The sequence below is a fragment of the Pelodiscus sinensis genome, chromosome 14 (genome assembly GCF_052426305.1).
Source record: "Pelodiscus sinensis isolate ZL-2025 chromosome 14, ASM5242630v1, whole genome shotgun sequence".
NCBI lineage: Eukaryota > Metazoa > Chordata > Testudines > Trionychidae > Pelodiscus > Pelodiscus sinensis.
In genome coordinates, this window is record NC_143065.1 from 23,980,687 (window position 1) to 24,001,293 (window position 20,607).

Below are 20,607 nucleotides of genomic sequence, written 5' to 3' on the forward strand. Positions count from 1 at the left end.
TTTTTAAGGGCAATTTAGTAACTTATTGAGATCATCAAGAAGCATTACTTTGTTCTGAGGTGTGAGAATAGCCATAGGCAAGAGTAATTCATTTTAATGTGATTTACTTAACATCCATATGTCTGGGTTTCAATATGAACTTTAATCAGATCTTAACATTACTTTGCACAACAGCAGTTACCATGGCCCTTGGTTTCACATTTCATTTTACACTTGTAATTCACTAAGAATCAAACCCTCCCTTCTTATTGTTTATTGCTTCGTTGTTTTATTTAAATGACATGTCTTGTATGTAAGCAGGTCAGTTTCGGTTTTAAAACGGGACACTGAATTCTGTTTGAATAATCTCCCAATGCACTTTCTGAATATTCTATAAGCAATGAGCATTATGTCTCAAGAGAAATTTATTTAAGGACAGTAGAAGCTTTTCATCACAATGGCTTGGGAATTTCACTGGTCACTGCTGTTAAAATGGAAGTTTAAATGAGTCAGTTACACTACCATCTGGGCCCCATTCATATCCCTATTATTAGAAGGGAGAAGAGAGCAAACCATTTTCTTGCTAAGTTGTCTTGGGTGCAAGTTGTTAAAGAGGAAAAAATATGTTGAAACACAATTCTTATGATTAGAGAACCTTATCAACAATGGAAAGAGTAGTTAAATCTCCTGCTGAGAGGGTTACAGTTACAAAACCATCATGCTAATTGGCACCTGCCATTTTGCAGATCCCCAAAACCTGGTAGTTAGACAGAGGTGAGAAAAAGGGTCAAGTGTAGACCATTAGAAAATATTACTCAAAATGTTATAATATAATAATGAAATGAATAATATTCAAACTTTTTTGTTTTGCCTAGCTCATTTATCCCTTGCACTGTGCTTGTTGAATGTTTCCTTCTATTCCGAATTAGTAACACATTCTGTCCAGACACATCGATTGTCTAATGAGCAGAATATATATAGACTTATTTACTACCTTTGTTTTGATAAAGTATGTTATATCAAAATGTAATTGCAAAGCTCTGGATGGTACTTTATACTAATTACAGGGAAAATATCCAATCTACTTAGAGTGATATGTCTAAATTATTCAATTTAATGAGTTAACCGTTTATTAAAAAGTCAGATCCTGCCATTCACCAGCATGCAAAATACCCATTGAATTCAGTATAAAGAGAGTTGGCAGTTTTTCAAAAGGACATTATTAACAGCCCAAAAGAAAACTATACCACTGTGTAAGAAAGATAAAAAGTATGATAAGAGACCACCTTGGCCAAACCAGGAGATCTTGAATGATCTAAAAATAAAAAAGAAGTCATATAAAAAAGCGGAAACTAGGTTACATTACAAAGAATATATAAGCAAACAACGCAAGTATGCAGAGGCAAGATTAGAAAGGCGAAGGCACAAAATGAGCTTAATCTAGCTAGAGACATAAAGGGTAACAAGAAGACATTCTACAAATATATTAGAAGCAAAAGGAAGACCAAGGACAGGGTAGGCCCATTGCTCAGTGAAGAGGGAGAAACAATAACAGGAAACTTGGAAATGCAGAGGTGCTTAACGACTTCTTTATTTCTTTTCTTTTTTTTTTTTTTGGTCAAGAAGATTGGTGGTGACTGGATGAGCAACATAGTGAATGCTAGTGGAAATGGGGTAGATTTCGAAGTTAAAATTAAAAAAAATAACATGTTAAAATTACTTAGAAAAGTTAGATGTCTTCAAGTAACCAGGGCCTGATGAAATGCATCCTGAAATACCCTAGGAGATGATAGAGGAGGTATCTGAGCCTTTAGCGATTATCTTTGAAAAGTCATGGAAGTCGAGATAGATTCCAGAAAACTGGAAAATGGCAAATATAGTGCCCATCTATAAAAAGGGAAATAAGAACAATCCAGGAAACTACAGACCAGACAGTTTAACTTCTGTGCCAGGAAAGATAATGGCACAAGTAATTAAGGAATTCACCTGCAAACAACTTGAAGGTAATAAGGGGGGTTGTAAAGAACAAATCATGTCAAATCGATCTGATAGTTTTCTTTGATAGGATAACAAGTATTGTGGATAAGGGAGAAGTGATGGATGTGGTATACCAAGACTTTTTAAAGAATTTGATGCGGTCTCACATGACCTTCTTATCAATAAACTGGGGAAATACAAACTAGATGGAGCTACTATAAGGTAGGTGCATAACTGGCTGGACAACCATTCTCAGAGAGAAGTTACTAATGGTTTACAATCCTGCTGGAAGGGCATAACAAGTGGGGCTCCACAGGAGTCTGTTTTGGGACTGGTTCTTTTCAATATCTTCATCAACAATTTAGATATTGGCATAGAGAGTACGCTTATTAAGTTTGCAGATGATACCAAGCTGGGAGGGGTTGCAGCTGCTTTGGACGATGGGTTCATAATTCAAAATGATCGGGACAAACTAGAGAAATGGACTAAGGTAAACAGGATGAAGTTTAATGAGGACAAATGAAAAGTAGTCCACCTAGGAAGGAACAATCTGTTTCACACATACAGAATGGGAAGCGACGGTCTAGGAAGGAGTACTGCAGCAAGGGATCTAGAGGTCATAATGGATCAAAACTAAATATGAGTCAACAGTGAGACCGTGTTGCAAAAAAAGCAAACATGATTCTGGGATGCATTAATGGAAGTATTGTGAACAAGACATGAAAAGTCATTTTTCCGCTCTACTCTGTGCTGATTAAGCCTCAGTTGTAGTAGTGTATCCAGTTCTGGGCACCACATTTCAAGAAAAACGTGGAGAAATTGGAGAAGGTCCAGAGAAGAGCAACAAGAATGATTAAAGGTCTAGAGAACATGACCTAGGAAAGAAGACTGAAAGAACTGGGCTTGTTTTAGTTTAGAAAAGAGAAGACTGAGAGGAGACAGAATAGCACTTTTCAAGTATCTAAAAGGATGTTACAAGGAGGAAGGAGAAAAATTGATCTACTGGTCCTCTGATGATAGGACAAGAAGCAAAGGGCTTAAATTGCAGCAAGGGGGTTTAGATTGAAAATTAGGAAAAACTTCCTGTTGGGGTGGTTAAACACTGGAATAAATTGCTTATGGAGGTCGTGGAATATCCATTACTAGAGATACTTAGACATCTATCAGGGATGATCTACAATACATGGTGCTTGGTCCTGCCTTGGGGGCAGGAGGACTGGACTTGATGACCTCTTGAGGTCCCTTCCAGTTCTAATATTCTATGATTCTTTGATTCTTCTATTCTATGAATTTGTGTGGACAGACTATAATTGGATATGGGCCAAAGAACTAACTTTGTATTCAGAAATCTATACCAAATAGATACATCCTGGATTAAAATTAAAACTCACGAGTCAATAGTATAAGGGTGATGTATCATTTAGGCTATCTAACCTTACGCTACATATCAACTCCTTCACTACGTTGCTCTGTCTTAAAGTTCTGTATAATTTTATAAACAAAGAACATTTATTTGCAGATTAGATAGCTATAAGAATCCACTATGAAATGAAGTCAGCTATCTGATCTGAAATGAAGCCAGGAGGTAGAACTAGGGCAGATAAGGCCATACATTATATCTCTAATGATTTGCTAGTTACAGTATCCATGTTTCAGTTCAGACCAGCCATGGCCAATATTTACTGCTACAGACTAACTGAAGCCTTCCATTTTAAAGTGAAAATGCATATACCTAATAGGAGCAATAGAGTTACAGAGCCAGGAAATGCTCAAGCAGGGAAGCATGAAGAATACAGCCCAAGATACAGATAAGAATTGTTTCAGATTTTGCCTCAGACTTGAACCAAAACTTTTCTTGTTCCTCTGTATTGGCAGAAATGCAAATATTATATTAACAGCATTAAAACAGAGAAATTAGATAAAAACAGAAATACTCTTCTTAGAAGGTTGCAACTTAACACTACCTAATTTCTTAGAATTCAGAACACCTCCACACAAAATCCCAGGACAGAGAAAAAACAAACAACAAAGCACAGCTCCCTTATATTTCTTCCTTCCAGCTTGGCTATCTACTACAGACTCAGATAATCCAGATCATCTGGCTCCCTTCAGAGTTGAAGAAAGTGCAGGAAATCCCTCATGCTTAAAGTGAAAGTCTGTCATTTTAATATCCTTCCAGCAATATAACCGACAAAATAAGAGAAAAGTTGTTATAATATTTCTTGCTCAACTAGAAGGAAAAAAGTAGTCTGGAAGAAAAACCTCAGAGGAAGACCTATTTCATGTGCTTTCTAGTCTGGTTTTGCAGGCTTAAGAGAACCTGCAAATTGCAATGTATAGCATTGTGTGAATGAGGCCCAGAAAAACCACTCAGACTACCTGAACTGAAAAGAATCTTGGAAATGTTTGAGGTTCATTTTTACTAAAATAACCCTCCAAGTATTTGATTAGTCACACGTAATTCCACAGTATGCTGAATTTTAGTTAAAAATGGATTTCAAAATTTAAATTTTCTTGTCCTCTTATTAAAATGAAGATTCTCTTAGAGCTACATCCTTTTCTAATTCCAACCCAACTCTTCCCTACAGTAACTATGGTAATTCTTTACATGAAAGGGAACATTAGGACAATACAATGCTAAGATGAGCAAATGAAAGTGAACTCTTGTTAATGCTAAGTGTAACACGTATTTATATATTTCTATCTTACGGCACACCCGTGCAATTTATTGTCTCTCCCTGTATTCAGTACTTTGCATTTTTAACAAGGAATCTCCCCTTCTTGTTCTTACCTCTGCAGACAAAGTGCAGTTTGGTTGAGTTATTTTTCTGTGTTTGCTAACCCTCTACCTTGAGGTCATTTGTTACTATGATCAAGGCTAAATGTATAGCAGACACTTGACAAAGGTGCATATTCATGTACTATTGTTGTGGCCCATCAGCTGGTCAGATACCATAGTAATAGGAGTGATATGACAAAGCAGAATAAAATGGAAACCAAATTATAACATTTTCTTGTACAGAGAAAAATAAAACTTGCCCAAGACACATTTTTAACCCCATGACTGAAATATGGCTCTCTAAAATGAGTATAGCTTGTTTATTCCAACCATCAATTCAAGAAAAAAAGAAATTATAACATTGCTTGGTCGCTTAATTTTTGTATTGTCAAGGGATTGATCAAAGAAAGGCAGGAGGCACCCAAGAGAGTTGCTTTTTCATTATTATTATTTCTATTAGTTTCAAGAAAATCTCTAGAAATAATGAGAGGGTCCATGACTACTATCAGCAAACTTCACTGCTTGAAGACTGATGGATGCTTTGCTATTGTGATAAAGTAGCTACAGGGACCAGGTGGAATTGCTGACAGACAATGGTCTACAAACTATCATTTCAGTTCAGAGCTCTGATTCTGGTTTGAAAGTTTAAATTAAAGACAGAATGATTTAGACTAGAGGAATATGGATCACAAATAAAATATTTTATCTTTTCATTACCGACAGGTCTTGGAGTTGTCATAATTCTTCTTGCCACCACAGTAACCTCAATTACTGGGTTGTCAACTTCTGCAATAGCAACTAATGGGTTTGTCCGTGGAGGTAAAATCTTTAGGGTTTCTTATGCTCTCAAGACTCAAAAAGGTTTTAGTATATTAAATTATAAGAGAAACCAGAAGTCTTATTTCCTAAAATGCCATCACTGGACACCTAGACTGGAGGACAGCCAGCAGGTAATACATCTAGCCAACACTATCCACAATTTTCGAATGTCTGAGTGCTATTCTAATAAATCCAGGTTTCACTTCAGTTTCTGAAGTACGTTTCAGATGTTCCTGTCCAAGGCTGGAGGAGGAATGGATTCCATTTTGCCCTGGAGTTCTTTTGTTCTTACTCTTTTAATGCTTCTTATTCAGAGCATTTCAGGTTGCATTTCCTGGTGAGAGGGAACATTATGAGCCTCATTTCCTTTAGCTTAAAGGCTGATGAAAATTGACGGACACATTAACTTTTATCATTTCCGGCACATTTCCTTATAGAATCCTTTTACATTTCAGGTGCTTCTTGGAACGTAAGTGATTACTCTTGGTGCAATCCTAAAGTCTAGTATATTTCAGGTACTTCATGAAATTTGTTGTATCTAAAAGTTTAGTGCATTTCAGAGTCTTGAAGGTACACCTGCTGTTTTTCTCGCAGTGGATGATGGTGATTTCTAACTACAGGATTCAAGTGCTGAGCAGGTATTTAGGTTGAATATATTCTTTTTGGGATTTTTCAGGTCTTGGAATCGTGGTTATTATGCTGAGTGTGGTAGTAACAACATTAACAGGTATCTCAATGTCTGCCATTTGCACTAATGGAGTAGTAAGAGGAGGTACGTAAATATAACTGTATGGAAAATATGGAAGTCTGCAGTACTGATTTAGAACAAAATAGAGAGATTGTAATGGTGTTAGCCCAATAATATAAAGTAAGAAAACACAATCTTTTACTGAGCTAACTCCAAAACAACATCTCTTCAGAAACGTTGATTTTAAAACATTCTAATATTAAACATTATGGCTCATTATGATAGGAGGAACTATCTAATTGATTAATTGAGGTTCCACCTATGTAGAAATACAAACAAATTTCAGGTTTTATGGCTTAACTTTGTGAAATATTTAGGGAATGTATTGTGCATGTTTGTATATTGATGAAAGAATGTTTACGCTAACAATGGGAGGAACCAGGTAAGGAAAAAACCTTTCAGTGATGATGTTTTTTATACAGTGTCAGAATTTTAACTATATATAATTAGTTTCTGGTTTGCATACCAACTAATATATGCTAAAAAGATATCAATGAATCCAAGAGCTAGTCATTTTCAATACGTAATATTTGAAATTATGTAGTAAGTTCCAAATGCTGAGTTTTTGCAGTTTCCTGGGTCCATCCACCCATACTTTTGCTCCTCTCCATTAACTGGGCAAATCCTACTTGCATTTCTCAAGCAAAAGACAAAACTTTCATTGGTACTGCTCACATGAGTAAGTTGAGCAAGATCTGTCAATAGGTGAATTATGTTAAAGCAACAGTTTCTTCTGTTGGCAGGTGGAGCTTACTATCTTATCTCAAGAAGTTTAGGACCTGAATTTGGTGGATCAATAGGACTTATCTTTGCCTTTGCCAATGCTGTAGCAGTAGCCATGTATGTAGTTGGATTCGCTGAAACTGTTGTAGAGCTTCTTAAGGTAAATATATAAGTATTTGTGGCATGTGGTTAAACCAGGGGATTCTGTCACCTTTGTATAATGATAATCCCCTTCTAAATGCTTTAGTCTTTGGCTGTTATTTAGATCTCTCTAAATGAACCATGAATCCTACTTAATACACTTTTCCATCACTTCTAAGTTATATCAGAAGTGTTTTATATAGTGCTACAAGGCTTCAAAATCACTAACGGGAATAGGTTCCTAATTAGTCAACCACTAATTTTTACTACTAAGTCCCAGCTAGCACAGGAAATCATAAAACCACTGAAACTAATTTACTCATTCCGTTCTATCTTACCTGGTTGTCTGATTTATCCATCTTAGCATATAAACTGTGTTTTTACCTGTTCCAGAGCAGTGATGCATTGATGGTGGATGAATCCAATGACATCAGAATAATAGGTTCCATTACTGTAGTTCTTCTTTTAGGCATTTCTGTGGCTGGTATGGAATGGGAAGCAAAGGTAAGCAATAAAAGTTATATATAAATAAATATTATTTTGACGCAGAATGTGTTATATAAGCATAAGACAAGATTTGGGGGGTAGAACTTTACATACGACAGATGGGAGTTTGGAAAGCATTCAACATTAGCTTACCTGCTGTCTTTGAAGTAAATGGGAGCTACCTATTGATGCCAGTGGAAGCAGTTAGGCGATGGGCTCTCTCTCTGCCTCACACCCACATTTGTGGAGAAAGAGGCGTTTTTGTGTTCCACAGGCAGTTTAATTTTATTTGCTTTTGTAATTTATGGTAGGATCATCTACAGCCTGGGGTACATGCCCCTTTTATCTTTATAGCTCTATAGAAATAATAATAATCATAAAAATAATGCATGGTGTAGCCAGGCTGAATCTATGTAGAATTCTGGCTCAAAGGTGAGTTGTTACATTGCTATCCAACATGCCTTCCTGTCTGCAGTACAAATAGTAAAAGTTTCAGTCATGTGTATTAATGGGAGAAATACCCACAAAATAAAGGAATTGATATAACTAAGAGGGTGGAAAGTGCCTTTCAAAATCAGGTCCAGAATAGCAGCCTTATCTTTATGTTCTGCCCTGAATTGACAGCCACTTGTAAGAGTGGTCAATTATATATTATAACAATTTCCTGAAACTAAACAAGCAATATAAAATGTCTTTATCTAAATATTTATTCATCAGCTGTTTCTTTTTTCCTCTTCTTATAAAGGAACCAGACTTCAATATAAAGCGGTGGCCATAAATTTCTATATTTCATATCCATTCCATGTTACAAAATATTTGTTATTGTCACAGAGCTCAAGGCAGTTTGTCTATGTAGTCATCTTATTATTGAATCATCTGCTCAATCAGTGTCTGAGTCTGTTCTAATATTGTATAAATGTGAAATAAATAATAAGTGTTACATAAATACCACTACAGGCATAGCTACCACTGTATTCAAAATAAGAAAGAGTCCACTTTTGTCTCTGTTAACAGGCTCAAGTAATTCTTCTAGTCATTCTTCTGATTGCCATTGTGAATTTCTTCATTGGGACCGTCATTCCAACCAACAATGAAAAGAAGGCAAGAGGCTTTTTTAATTACCAAGGCAAGTGTTGCTATGACTAAATAATATATAAAATACATTAATATTTTTGGCTGACTCCTGCAACCTTTAGTTCTGCAAAATTCCCATTCAGAATGGATGAAAACCTGATCTTGTAACCTAAGATAAATGAGCATATAAACTAAGTTAACCCATTTTTTAAAATATATTTCAGGGTCACTGGATTTAGTCCATTTTTATTTTTGAACCTGTGAATTGCTCTGAAGCTGACATTAGCAGTTTGGATTATTTATATGTGAACACACAATATTGTCTGTTTTAACCTGAATGTGGAACATGCCTGCTATTTCAATACTGAGGTGTAGTTTTTTGATTTGGAGAAACATGCACTGCAGGGAACTAGAGTGAGATTCCATATCAAATTCCATTCATTTCACTTATGAGCTACAACAGATTGGAACCCATTCTTCCTAAGGCGGAGGGCTAGTTCATTTATACATCAGATAACTTCATAATCAAGGCTTGGAGATACATTTCATTTTCATTTGTCTTTGCAGCCTCAATATTTTCAGAAAATTTTGGACCAGATTTCAGAGGTGAAGGATTTTTCTCCGTCTTTGCCATCTTCTTCCCAGCAGCTACTGGCATTCTCGCAGGGGCCAATATATCAGGAGATCTGAAGGTATGGGCTTTATTTACTTCATCATACTTGTTAGGCTACAGAAGGGCAAGAATGAAAAATTATTGAAAAAGTATTAACACTCTATGTGGTTTCAATGAACAAGTAATTCCATACGGCAAAATTTCCATTGTTAAATGTTTTATTATCCAAGCACATTAGTTCCCTTTTTCCTTTTAATGTATTACAAAATTACTTCATTTAAATTTGGAGTTTCAGTAACTCAGAATAACATAACATTAGCAGATCCATTATGGAAATTAGCTGTATAATTCCATTACAATGGCTTTGCTAATTCCCCTTATATCATACTGAAAAGTATACCATAAAACTCAAGTTTACACCTATAAAAAAAAGGAACTGGAAAGCTCATTCAAGAAAGGATCATTTTGGTGGAATCAACGAGACCAGAACTTTGCATGTTCCTTCTTTCCTCTTCAATATAAAAGTTAGCCTGAAAGATTAGTGACCTAAGCTATGTCGAGACTACAGAGTTTTGTCAAAAAAATTGCTATTTTTCCGACAAAACTTGCGTTACGTCCACACTGCAAGCGCGTTCTTTTGACAATAAATCAAAAGAATGGAGGGCTTTTCGCGTAATTGGTAATCCCCATTCTACAAGGAAGAAGCCTTTTTGTGAAAGAGCTCTTTCACAAAAATGTGTGTGTGGATGGGGAAGAGAGAGGTTTTTTGGAAGAAGAAGGAAGAGGAAAAAGCACAGGTGCTCTGGTGGCCATTCTGTCCATAGCAATCACTGTTTACATGTGAGATAGCATGCAGGCAATCTGGACGCTATCTTTTGAAAAAGCGCATTGCTTTTACAATGCGCTTTTGCAGTGTGAATGCTCTCTTGTGCAAGAAGTTTTTTCAGAAGCTCTTTCTGAAAAAAGCTTCTTGCGCAAGAAGCCTATACTCTAGTTGTAGTCTCAGTGATGTTTCCAATATTTAAGCAAATGGGTAAATTAAAGATTTGATATTAGTTCTAACTATGAATGCCATCTATTTTTTATGGCTTTATGTTAGCTATTTTCTGATACCCAATACCATAGCTGATTGAATTGTACTTCCAAAATACAAAAAAGGGGCTTTTCTGGCTTTGTGAAGCATCTGGTGAAATAGTCCCAATACTTGTGAAAATATTCAGTACTCAATAATATTCAAAGAATATCACAAAAAATCCAGACACGCTAAATCGAACACTGAGGATGTCTCCAGCCGGCACTTGTATTCCTGGCAGTCAAAGGAGTAATGGAAATAGACAGGAACATTTGCTTCTGTCAGCCTCCCTATGTGAAGGCTGTGCTAAGCTCAGTTTAAGGTATGTCAACTCCAGCTATGTAAAATATCTAGAGTTGGCATACCCTAACCCAGCCTTCCAGGTCTAGTGCTCAATTCCAGTCAAAGTGAATTGATACTCAAGTATTTGTAGAACATTCACAAACTGGACCAGCTCTAAGGGCCAGTTGTGTCATCCTTACTCTGAACAGTGACATTGACTCATTATCTTTAAGGTCTGAAGGGCCCATCAAGATAATCTAATCTATCTTCTGGGACATTGCCAACTACCGAAGCTGACCTGTCCACTCCAGGAGACCTATACCCTCTGACTGAATTACAAACATCCTCAAATCTTGAGCTTAAGATTCCAAGTTACAGAAAATCCACCATTTACTGTAGCTCAAAACAAGGGTAAATCTACACAGTAGCATTATTTCGGAATAACTGACATTATTTTGAAATAACAAAATGAGCATCTAGACAGCAAATCATTATTTCAAAATAATGTTGAGATGGAGGACTTCTTACTCTGACTCCTATAACCCTCATTTCATGTGGAATAAGGGAAGTTGAAGGAAGAGTGTTCTTCCTTCAACTTCCTGCTGTGTAGACAGCACCAGAAGACAAATTATGCTATTTTGATTTCAGCTACGCTATTGATGTAGCTGAAGTTGCATAGCTTAATTTGACTTTTGCCCTGCAGTGTAGATGTGCCCCAAGTGACCTGTTCCCCATGCTTCAAAGAAAGGCAAACTCCTCCCCCCTCAGGATTTTTACTCCCCAAGCTTGGTTTGCCTTATTTTCACTGTAGCTGCTTTTGAAGCCAAGTGTTACTCAAAAGGAGTAAGTATGATAGAATCCAGTCAACAGCATTAATGATAGATATTTTTAACATGATTATTGTTGGACTAGAAGCATTCTGTTGAGATTGAATCAGCCCTTCCTCATTCCAGCCTGAGAAACTCCCCATTATTTCATCACATCTACTGTCCGCAAGAAAAGCAGCTGCTTTGATTTAGGCCTTTGACAGGCAGGCCACTGATGTGAAAGGAATTATACACATCACAGTAGAGCTTCCATAGCAGTATTGTTTCCTTCCCAGACCATGTGGAGTACTCTCCACAGATCTTAAGAACCAGTCTAGAACTAGGACAGGATGGGGGAGTGAATGGGTTGGCTGTACACATAACATTCTCACCGAGGCCTGCCAATTTTGGTTGGACATATTCCTGGAGAGTTAATCGCATGACATAATCTTTAAATAAATATTAATCTTTAATTTCTGGAGAGTCCAGGCCAATCCTGAAGGGATGGCAACCCTATTCCCATTCCACACTGGCCCTACAGAACTGTATGTACATTTCCATACCCTCCATCCACATGGAAAATTCCCCACTAACCATACTTGATTGTGTCAGAAGTGATCTAATGAAATTAACCAGTCTAATAAACATACAACATAAACTTATCTCAAATTTTAGATGAAATAGTCAAATTAAAATGCCTCTAAAATGTATAGCAAACCATTATGAGGTTGTTTCTCTAACAGCCTGTCATTCATTCATTCACGAAGGTCCTGATCCAAAATTCAGTGAAGTCAGTGGAAGCCTTCGCTTTGACTTCCAGGGCTTTAGCTCAGACCCTGAAAGGGTGATGGCATATTAAGTAAATGTCCTTCGAGTTGACGTTTTAAGACCCCTATACGCCTATGTAAGGGCTACTTGACACATGAACACTAGTATGACATGCATTAAAAGTCATAAAGACTGGAAGTTAAAGATTCATATGCAACTGAAGTGATTTGTTTGTGGGTTTTTTAGCCCTGTGAAACTTTACTATATTAATTCTTGTTTGATAATGTTAAAAGATAATGTAATTAAGTCATTCCTCAATATTAATCCACACAATAACTTGCAAAATTTCGTTTGAAAAAACAAATCCATTTAAGAAAGGTCCCAAAAATTCTGACAGATGTAAAAATATGCATGCTCTGTTAAAGTTAAAAAAAAAAAGAGTCCTCATTAAATCAATTTAAAAAGAAAATTAACAAAAAAAATTGCTTCCTAAACTGAAGTATATACTAAGTTATAGCCTGCAAGAATGTTTATGGTATTAAAATCGCCTAAAAATCATAATTAATAATGGAACGTCTTAGAGCCCTTTATTCACAGAAGCATGAACAGTGCTGATACAGGTTTTCAGTGACAGTTTATAGAAGAAATGCTGATCCAACAAACTGCCCTCTCTCAGCAATAACACACAGCAGAGTTTGCCTGAATAATCTAATATAAAAGTAAAAGCAATCTGAAAGGTAGGCACTCACTTTGAACATAACTGGTGATTATGAGTTTTCAACAGTAATAATAGTGTCTGTCTTTCACAATGACTATTTACCCTAATCTTACTGGCTAATTGAACTGTGCAATTAAATGGGTAGTTTGAATGAATGCTTAAAGCCAAAGCATAAGGGCGCCTGCTGTGGTGATGCAAATGGGACTTAGGGTACGTCTAGACTACTGCATTTTGTCGACGGAAGTTTTGTCGACAGATACTGTCGACAAAACTTCTGTCGACAAAGAGCGTCCAGACACATTGAGTTCTGTCGACAAAGCAAGCTGCTTTGTCAACAGAACTCCATAGTCTGGACGCAATGTTACAGGCAATAACACTTTCTGTTAAGAGTTCTGTCGACAGAAGGCGTTATGCCTCGTAAAATGAGGTATACCAGCGTCGACAAAACTGCTGAGTTCTGTCGACGTTATGTCGACAGAACTCAGCGGTAGTGTAGACGCTGGTATAGTTTTGTCGACAAAAGTCCACTTTTGTCGACAAAACTAGGTAGTCTAGACACACCCTTAAAGTTCCCCTAACTGTTCAGCTAGGGAGCACCACAGTGTGGCATTACCCTAAATGGAGTTCTGGATTGGTCATGTGTCCTTCGTAGAGAGGTGAATTCCTTGTGTCGATCTCACTAGTAACAATCCCACCCTCCTCCAAATATTTTCATGTCACCAAGTGTCAGTACCAAAACTTGCTAATTTGTAAATAATCAGAATATAACCTCTTAACTGACAAATACATAAAGGACTCACAATAATCTTTGCAATTAAAATTTTTAAGGACCCACAAGATGCTATACCCAAGGGAACAATGTTGGCCATTCTGATTACAACTGTTGCTTACCTAGGAGTTGCAATATGTGCAGGTAAGTAATGAACATCTCTTTTATGCCATAGATAATATAGTTAAGTAGGTTTAGAGCTCTACAGGCATATGAATGGTCAACCTCATCATTTCTTTTGATCCAGAGGATTTGCTATGTAGAAAGACAGCTGTTTTGGCTTGATAGTATTTAAAATGCAAAACAAACTATTCCATAAAAACAAAAATCTCTATATGGCATCTGGATGGAATTTTACCAAATGTTAGCTTACATATGTGCATAGAGATTCTTCTTCTATTGTAAAGAAAATCTACAATATCAAACGATTCAGAAATAAAGACTATTTATGTACAGTACCATAAGCAGAGCCCTGCAAATCAGAGGATATGGCTGCAGATATTTGCAGCTCATTTTTGCAGATATGGATGTGGATGCAGATACATATTTTGTATCAGCACAGGGCTCTGAACATAAGAAAAAAGCAATTTGGGATTAAAAGGCAGGAATAGTACCACAAATCAATCTGCCCATGATTTTGCTCCTCTTTCATATGAAAGTTCTCCAAGTGGCCTCCAGCTGTTCTCCTGCTCGTATTACTGCACATACTAGTGAAAGGTTACATGCAAATCTGAATCTTCACATCTCAAGACAGAAGAAATCAATTATTTCCCTAAAGAAGAAATGTTAGGTCACAAGATGCCCTATGGCACTGGAGTTTTGAAATGACAGTTCAACAAAACAGACACAGTACAGAACACAGATTTGTACTGTATCTGTCATCTGTGGAAGGCAAACATTAAGTTACATTCTCATTACAAAGGGTGCACTAAATCTTTGATCAAGAAATAAAGGTTTCTTTCTTTTTTAATAGTGCTGCTAGAAACAATTTAGTAAGTGGCAATCCTCTCCCCTGAACAGGTATGTGTGCTAGAGCCCTGTGGGAAACTTCCTTTCATAGGAGAGAGAAAACCAAAGTCTTATAACTTTTTGGGCATTTATGAAACATAGAAGTGCTGTACGTTGCCCTATTTGTATTCCAAATCTGGTAATCACATTCTGGTAGCCTCTGTTCAAGTTCACAATCCAGAGAAGTGAACTTATCCTACTGAAAAGTAATACTATGCGGGATAAAACTGCCATTTGTACACTGTCCATGCAGCTAAGCTCTAAAGTGTGGAGAGAACATTCTTTGATTGTCATAAGAAAGAGAAATAATCATATGCTGTTGTTTCCTCAGCTGCGTGTGTTGTACGTGATGCTACTGGGAACACCAATGACACAGTTGTATCTGGAATTAACTGTAATGGATCCTCAGCCTGTAGCCTTGGCTATGACTTTTCCAGCTGTAAAGTCCAGGAATGTCGTTATGGGCTGATGAACAATTTCCAGGTTTTAAAGTGTTTTATTTATATAAACACAAAATCATAAACTATGCAAGCACACACAAAATGATGCACTCACATTATAAATCTACAAACTTTGTTTACTGACTGTTAAAGTTGCATCAAGACGAACACCCCTAACTCAAATCCTGAAAACTGTAGCAGTAAGCTACAAAGAGATAAGTCTCCTACATTGCTTGCCACTATCACATAGCCTACAACACTCAAGAGCTCTCTTCAACACTTCATAAGGCTTTTAGTTTTGCCTCCCAAAGATATTAAAAAGCAGTCCATGCCCCTGCATCATGAAGCTGACACTCTAGTGAAAAGCCTTAAAGTAACCTTAGGTTGCCCTACATTGCATACATTTGAGAAGTTATTTTTCCTTGAAGTTGCTAAGGTCACTGCTAAGGTTTTATGCTGATTGCAATGAGAGTTAGGCACAGAAATACCTGTTCAATACCTGGCTCCTAGTCTTTCTATGCCTTCAGTTTCTGAATTGCAATCGGAGCTGTTATTTCCTTATCTCATAAGGGGGTTTTGCAGATGAGGTGGTGAGGCACTCTGGTAACTGGGATCATATAAATAGCTATGATGGATAGATGTATCCTATTCACAAGACTGACAGTTCTTTACTTTTGTTGTTTCTAAAGGTTATGAGCATGGTTTCTGGTTTTGGTCCTCTAATCACTGCAGGAATCTTTTCTGCAACCCTCTCATCAGCTCTAGCCTCACTTGTCAGTGCACCCAAAGTTTTCCAGGTACAATAAAGAGCATCAATTTCCTTCTACCCTACTCTGCTCCCAAGATATGTAATTATCTGAACTATATCTTCTTACCAGCAGTAATATAAAATATTTGGAAAGGTCTAATTATTTTACTATAGCAAGAGGCATGGTCTACTAGGGGATTGAGAAGAAAGAGCTGTGGGGTTCCTGCTATTAAATCCCAGCTCTGGTACAGACTTGCTGTGTGATTTAGATAAGTCACTAATTTGTGCCTCAGTTTCCCTCAGTTAGCTTTCTCTCCCTTGGATTTTGAGAGACTTATTTGGTAAGTGTCTGTAACAAACTGAGTGAGTGTTAAGCATCACTCATTCTGATTAGCTACTATACTATACTGTAGGGCATTGATTATCACCTTATTTCAGTGCTTAGATACCATGATAAACTCCATTGAAATACCTGAGATAGATATAATTATTTCTTACCTGAAGCATGTGTTGTTTTGGGCCAGTTTTCTCTGTTATGAAGTAACTTTTTCTGCTGCAAAAAAACCCTATTAAATTCTGATTTATCTACCAGGCTCTTTGCAAGGATAACATCTACAAAGCACTCCACTTCTTCGCTAAAGGACATGGGAAGAACAACGAACCACTCAGAGGATATGTTCTTACTTTCATTATTGCTATGGCATTCATTCTGATTGGTTTGTATATTTGTTCCAAGAGCCCCCCATAATTTAGAAACAAATGACTGAGAATTTAAATTCATTTCTATAAAATATCTACTATTAAATTAAATTAAATGCCAAGACGGAGAGGGATTTAATATGTTTTTAATTCATTTCATTTTGTAAAAGTCAAAACGGCAGCTACTTCAGAACACATTTTACATTGTCACTGGTTATTAATGCATCCTAGTCTTAAATCAGTAATCAAACACTCATTATAGATGCTAATTGGTGTGCCGCTCAACCAATGGTTGAGATAAGTCTGGCCACACACTACTTTTGACCCATCTAACTATGGCTCAGGGCAAGAACATTTATTAATTTGGCCAGTGACCACCTTCTATCAGATCATCAAAGCAAACAGGACAAAGGAATCTTAAGCGAATCCATTAGGAAAGTTACTGTACAATTAATCAGGGCCAGGACTATTACATTTTGTGGGGCTCCATAGTCTGCACATTGGGGAAAAATGAGGGGTTTAGTTTGCGGGAGGAGGCTGTGAATTGAGGCATGGAGGTGTGGGAGGGAGCAAGGGGTCCAACTGAGGGTGCAAGCTGGGAATGGGGCATTTGGGGTGTAGGAGGAGGCTCTACACTAGTGACAAAGGGCTTGGAGTATGGGAGCAGGCTCAGAGCAGAAGGGTGGGGTGTAGGTGAGAGTTAAAGTGCTGGACTGAGCTCAGGGCTGGGGTTCAGGTGTGGGGTCTCGGAAGATGTTAGGAACTTAGGTGCAGGAAGAGGCTTAGGACACAGGATTGGAGTGCAGGGCACTTACCTGAAGCAGCTCCCATTTGGTGTGTGCGGGGGGGCGGGGAGTGAATAGGTAGTTCCATGCAGCCTACACAGCACCATGTTTGCCCACAGACCCTACCCTCCTACAGCTTCCACTGGCCAGGATTCCCAGCCAATAGGAGCTGCGGGGGCAGAGCCTCCAGGTGAAGACAAGGCAGGGACAGAGTTTCCTGGTGCTTGTGGCTCCAGCCCAGGGTGGAAGAAAAGGAGGAACATCAGGGTGTGGCTCTGCCTCAAATTCCTTCACCTTGCTATGAAGGCCTAGCCCAGAACACAGGAGTTTTAGTGGCTGCAGTCTGGGGCTCTGGGCTGCAGCCTCTAAAACTTCTTTCTTAATCATGTCCTGCAAGTAATAGGTGAGACATTAACATCCACTCCAGCTAATGTTAAATTGCAGTGAAAAGCAAAAGTAATAGTGAAATTGTATAAATCCAGTACTTCAATATTTAGCTCCAGGCCAGAGAAATCTATAAGCCAGTTAAAAAATTAAATGGGGCTTGAATATAGTCCACTGAAAGTAATGGCAAAAATTCCTTTATCCTCAGATTAAGAAGGATCATGCCCATAGTGTGAAAAGGAAACATAAGTGGAAGTGCACTATGGCAGTTTGTTATTACCGCCATTATGGCATTATTGTCAAAGGTGCTGAGCATCACAGCTCTGATTGAGTTGAATGGGAGAGGTTTATATTCATCACCTTGGGAAATCCAGCACAAATACTTCTTCGTGCACTTTTTATTTGGCATTAATTTCAAATCTCTTTTAAGAGATCTATGCAAACCAAACTGATTTTGCAAACCCTTGCACTCAGCAAATTCCCATTGACTTCTGCACAGCTCTTCATTTACAAATGAGCTGGTCATACAGCATTGATCCTTGGTGACTCCCACTACTGCTTTCCAGCATTTGATCATTATTAGCAGCAGTTTGGGCTGTCTGGAATTCATTAAGTTAATTTTTCATAAGACTTCAAATTCAAGCTGCGTGGAAAGGAATAAATTCTCTCTCTCTCTTTTGTTTTTAAGAAGTGCCTCATCTGCTCAATTACATTTTTTAAATACTTAAAACCAAAATTAAAGGCTAGATTGTGATGCCCTTCCCCCGATAATCCTGTATATCACAAGTATCATCACTAAAGTCAGTTATTTCACTCATGTAGTCGGATAATACCCAATTTGGGTAAGGGTGTCACAATCTGGCCTAAAATTAAACCCATTAGAAAGATACTCTGGTTTTGCAGCTGTAACTTGAACTTCTTCAATATCTAAGTGTCAGTTTATTTTGAGGAAATAGCTGTCTCACCCCAGGCCCATCAGAAGCATATGAGTATGAAAATTAATTTGTGCTTGTTTCTTGCAGCTGAATTGAACACCATTGCTCCCATCATCTCCAACTTCTTCCTGGCTTCATATGCACTTATTAACTTCTCCTGTTTTCATGCATCATATGCAAAATCTCCAGGTTAGTTATGCAAGCTGAATGTAGGCATCACAGTCTGCAATAGCATAAAAAGTTGCCTTAACATTTAGCTGATGTCCAAAGAAAGCACCAACATCTGTAAAGTGACTAAGTTACATGACAGAGAAAAGGGTGGGTGGGTCATATCTTTTATTACACCAACTTCCACTGTCGAAAGAGACAAGGATTCAAGCTCCTCAGAACTCTCCTTTCCCAGATGTAAAGAGAAACAAAAGATATTAGCTCCCCCACCTTGACTCAGTCATGTCTCATGTCTCTCTCATGTCCTGGGACTCTCATGGGTCACATGGGTCTCTCTCATGTCCTGATATCAACATGGCTAATAGCACTGGAAACAAATAAGATATACGATATGTAGCCTGATCATGCTCCCACTAAGGACTGTGACTTATCTCTATACGTTATGTATCTCTGTCTGTGATTTGGCTCTGGAAATATATAGCCTTATGTTCCCTGCAGCTGCACAGTACAGAAGGGAGCAAACCAATGGGAAAGCTGTGTTGAAATCCAGTGAAGGATAAAAGTTACTATATGGGATGTTTTCCCTGTTACAGAATCACTTCCACCTTCCCCTCTGCAAAACTCCACATGGCTCATCTGCTACTAGGGGAAAGTGGGTTGGCCAGGAACGTGTGTGTGTGTGTGTCGGGAGGGGTGGGGAGATAAAGACCACATCAAGTAGCATGATCTTCTCTCCAGTAAATGCAATAGCTCTACAGGGCATATTGTAGTAAGATATTAATAACAGTAAGACTGTTACGGAAATTGATAGCCCTCATAGGGGGTTACACAGAGCAGCAATGAACCAACCAAATAGTGGCAGCCTGGCTAATGGATCTGCCATACCTAGTAGCAGGGCTTTAGAGAAATTATTGAGAGAGCTTCCACATGGATGACTGGGATCCATGAAATAGGCATCCCAGATATCAACAGAGGTCTCACATTAATGTTTTGATCCAAGCTCTGATCCATGACTAGTCTATATCACTAAAAATCCTGGACTGAGTAGGAGGGAGAAGAAGAAGAAGGCCCTTTTTCCAGTTCTATGCAACAAGCCCTGCCTATTCATACGTTGGGTTCATGTAGATCTATAGCACCATGGCCAGAGTAATCCTCTTCATTTTCATGAATGAAAGGTTGACAGCCACAAATAAGGACCACCTGAATGGTGCCCCTTTTGACCAACAGCAAAGGCAATTTTCCACTGCTGCAAATCAATTATTCAGTTCAAACAGTAGAGAAATACAATCTTTATTTCCAATGTGAAAGACACCACCGTGGCAGAATAAACACATATATTAACTCCCTTCTCCCAAGTCTGCATGCTGCCAGTTGTTCAGAGGGCAGAAAAAATAAGCACTTCTGCTAATTATCTACAGAGCTGAACAAATGCAGATCTGCTCTGTGCTGCTATAGAGCTCAGTACAAATTACCTCTGGTGCTCTTCATGTGTGCATCAGTCATGACTCTGTAACTACTTAACATTTCATATGAAACCATAGCAATTTCCTCCCTTAATTTTCCTTGCTTCCTTCAGCTAATTTCTTTGTCGCCTGCCAATTTACAGTGATAGATGCTCCTAATTGTAAGGCTTCAGGACAGTAAATTTCTTCACAGCGGTGCCCTCCCATTCCATCATTATTATTG

At 37.9% G+C, this 20,607-nt stretch overlaps 1 protein-coding gene across 5 annotated transcripts in view; it reads left to right on the top strand.

The window, feature by feature from the left end:
* The window catches only part of SLC12A1 (solute carrier family 12 member 1), a 75,241-nt gene that overhangs the window by 17,936 nt on the left and 36,698 nt on the right, over positions 1-20,607 (top strand). For 3 of the 5 annotated variants that reach the window (XR_016350661.1, XM_006135065.5, XM_006135064.5), the window contains exons 5-15: positions 5,459-5,554; positions 6,231-6,326; positions 7,046-7,185; positions 7,560-7,670; positions 8,667-8,778; positions 9,294-9,418; positions 13,814-13,898; positions 15,094-15,245; positions 15,892-15,999; positions 16,543-16,666; positions 18,841-18,942. Coding sequence is in view for 4 of the 5 variants with exons in the window: in XM_006135065.5 (XP_006135127.3) it covers positions 5,459-5,554; positions 6,231-6,326; positions 7,046-7,185; positions 7,560-7,670; positions 8,667-8,778; positions 9,294-9,418; positions 13,814-13,898; positions 15,094-15,245; positions 15,892-15,999; positions 16,543-16,666; positions 18,841-18,942 (1,251 nt within the window). In the remaining variant the exon portion in view is untranslated. The remainder of the gene's footprint in view (positions 1-5,458; positions 5,555-6,230; positions 6,327-7,045; positions 7,186-7,559; positions 7,671-8,666; positions 8,779-9,293; positions 9,419-13,813; positions 13,899-15,093; positions 15,246-15,891; positions 16,000-16,542; positions 16,667-18,840; positions 18,943-20,607) is intronic. The other 2 variants (XM_006135066.5, XM_006135067.5) reach the window with 2 other exon arrangements.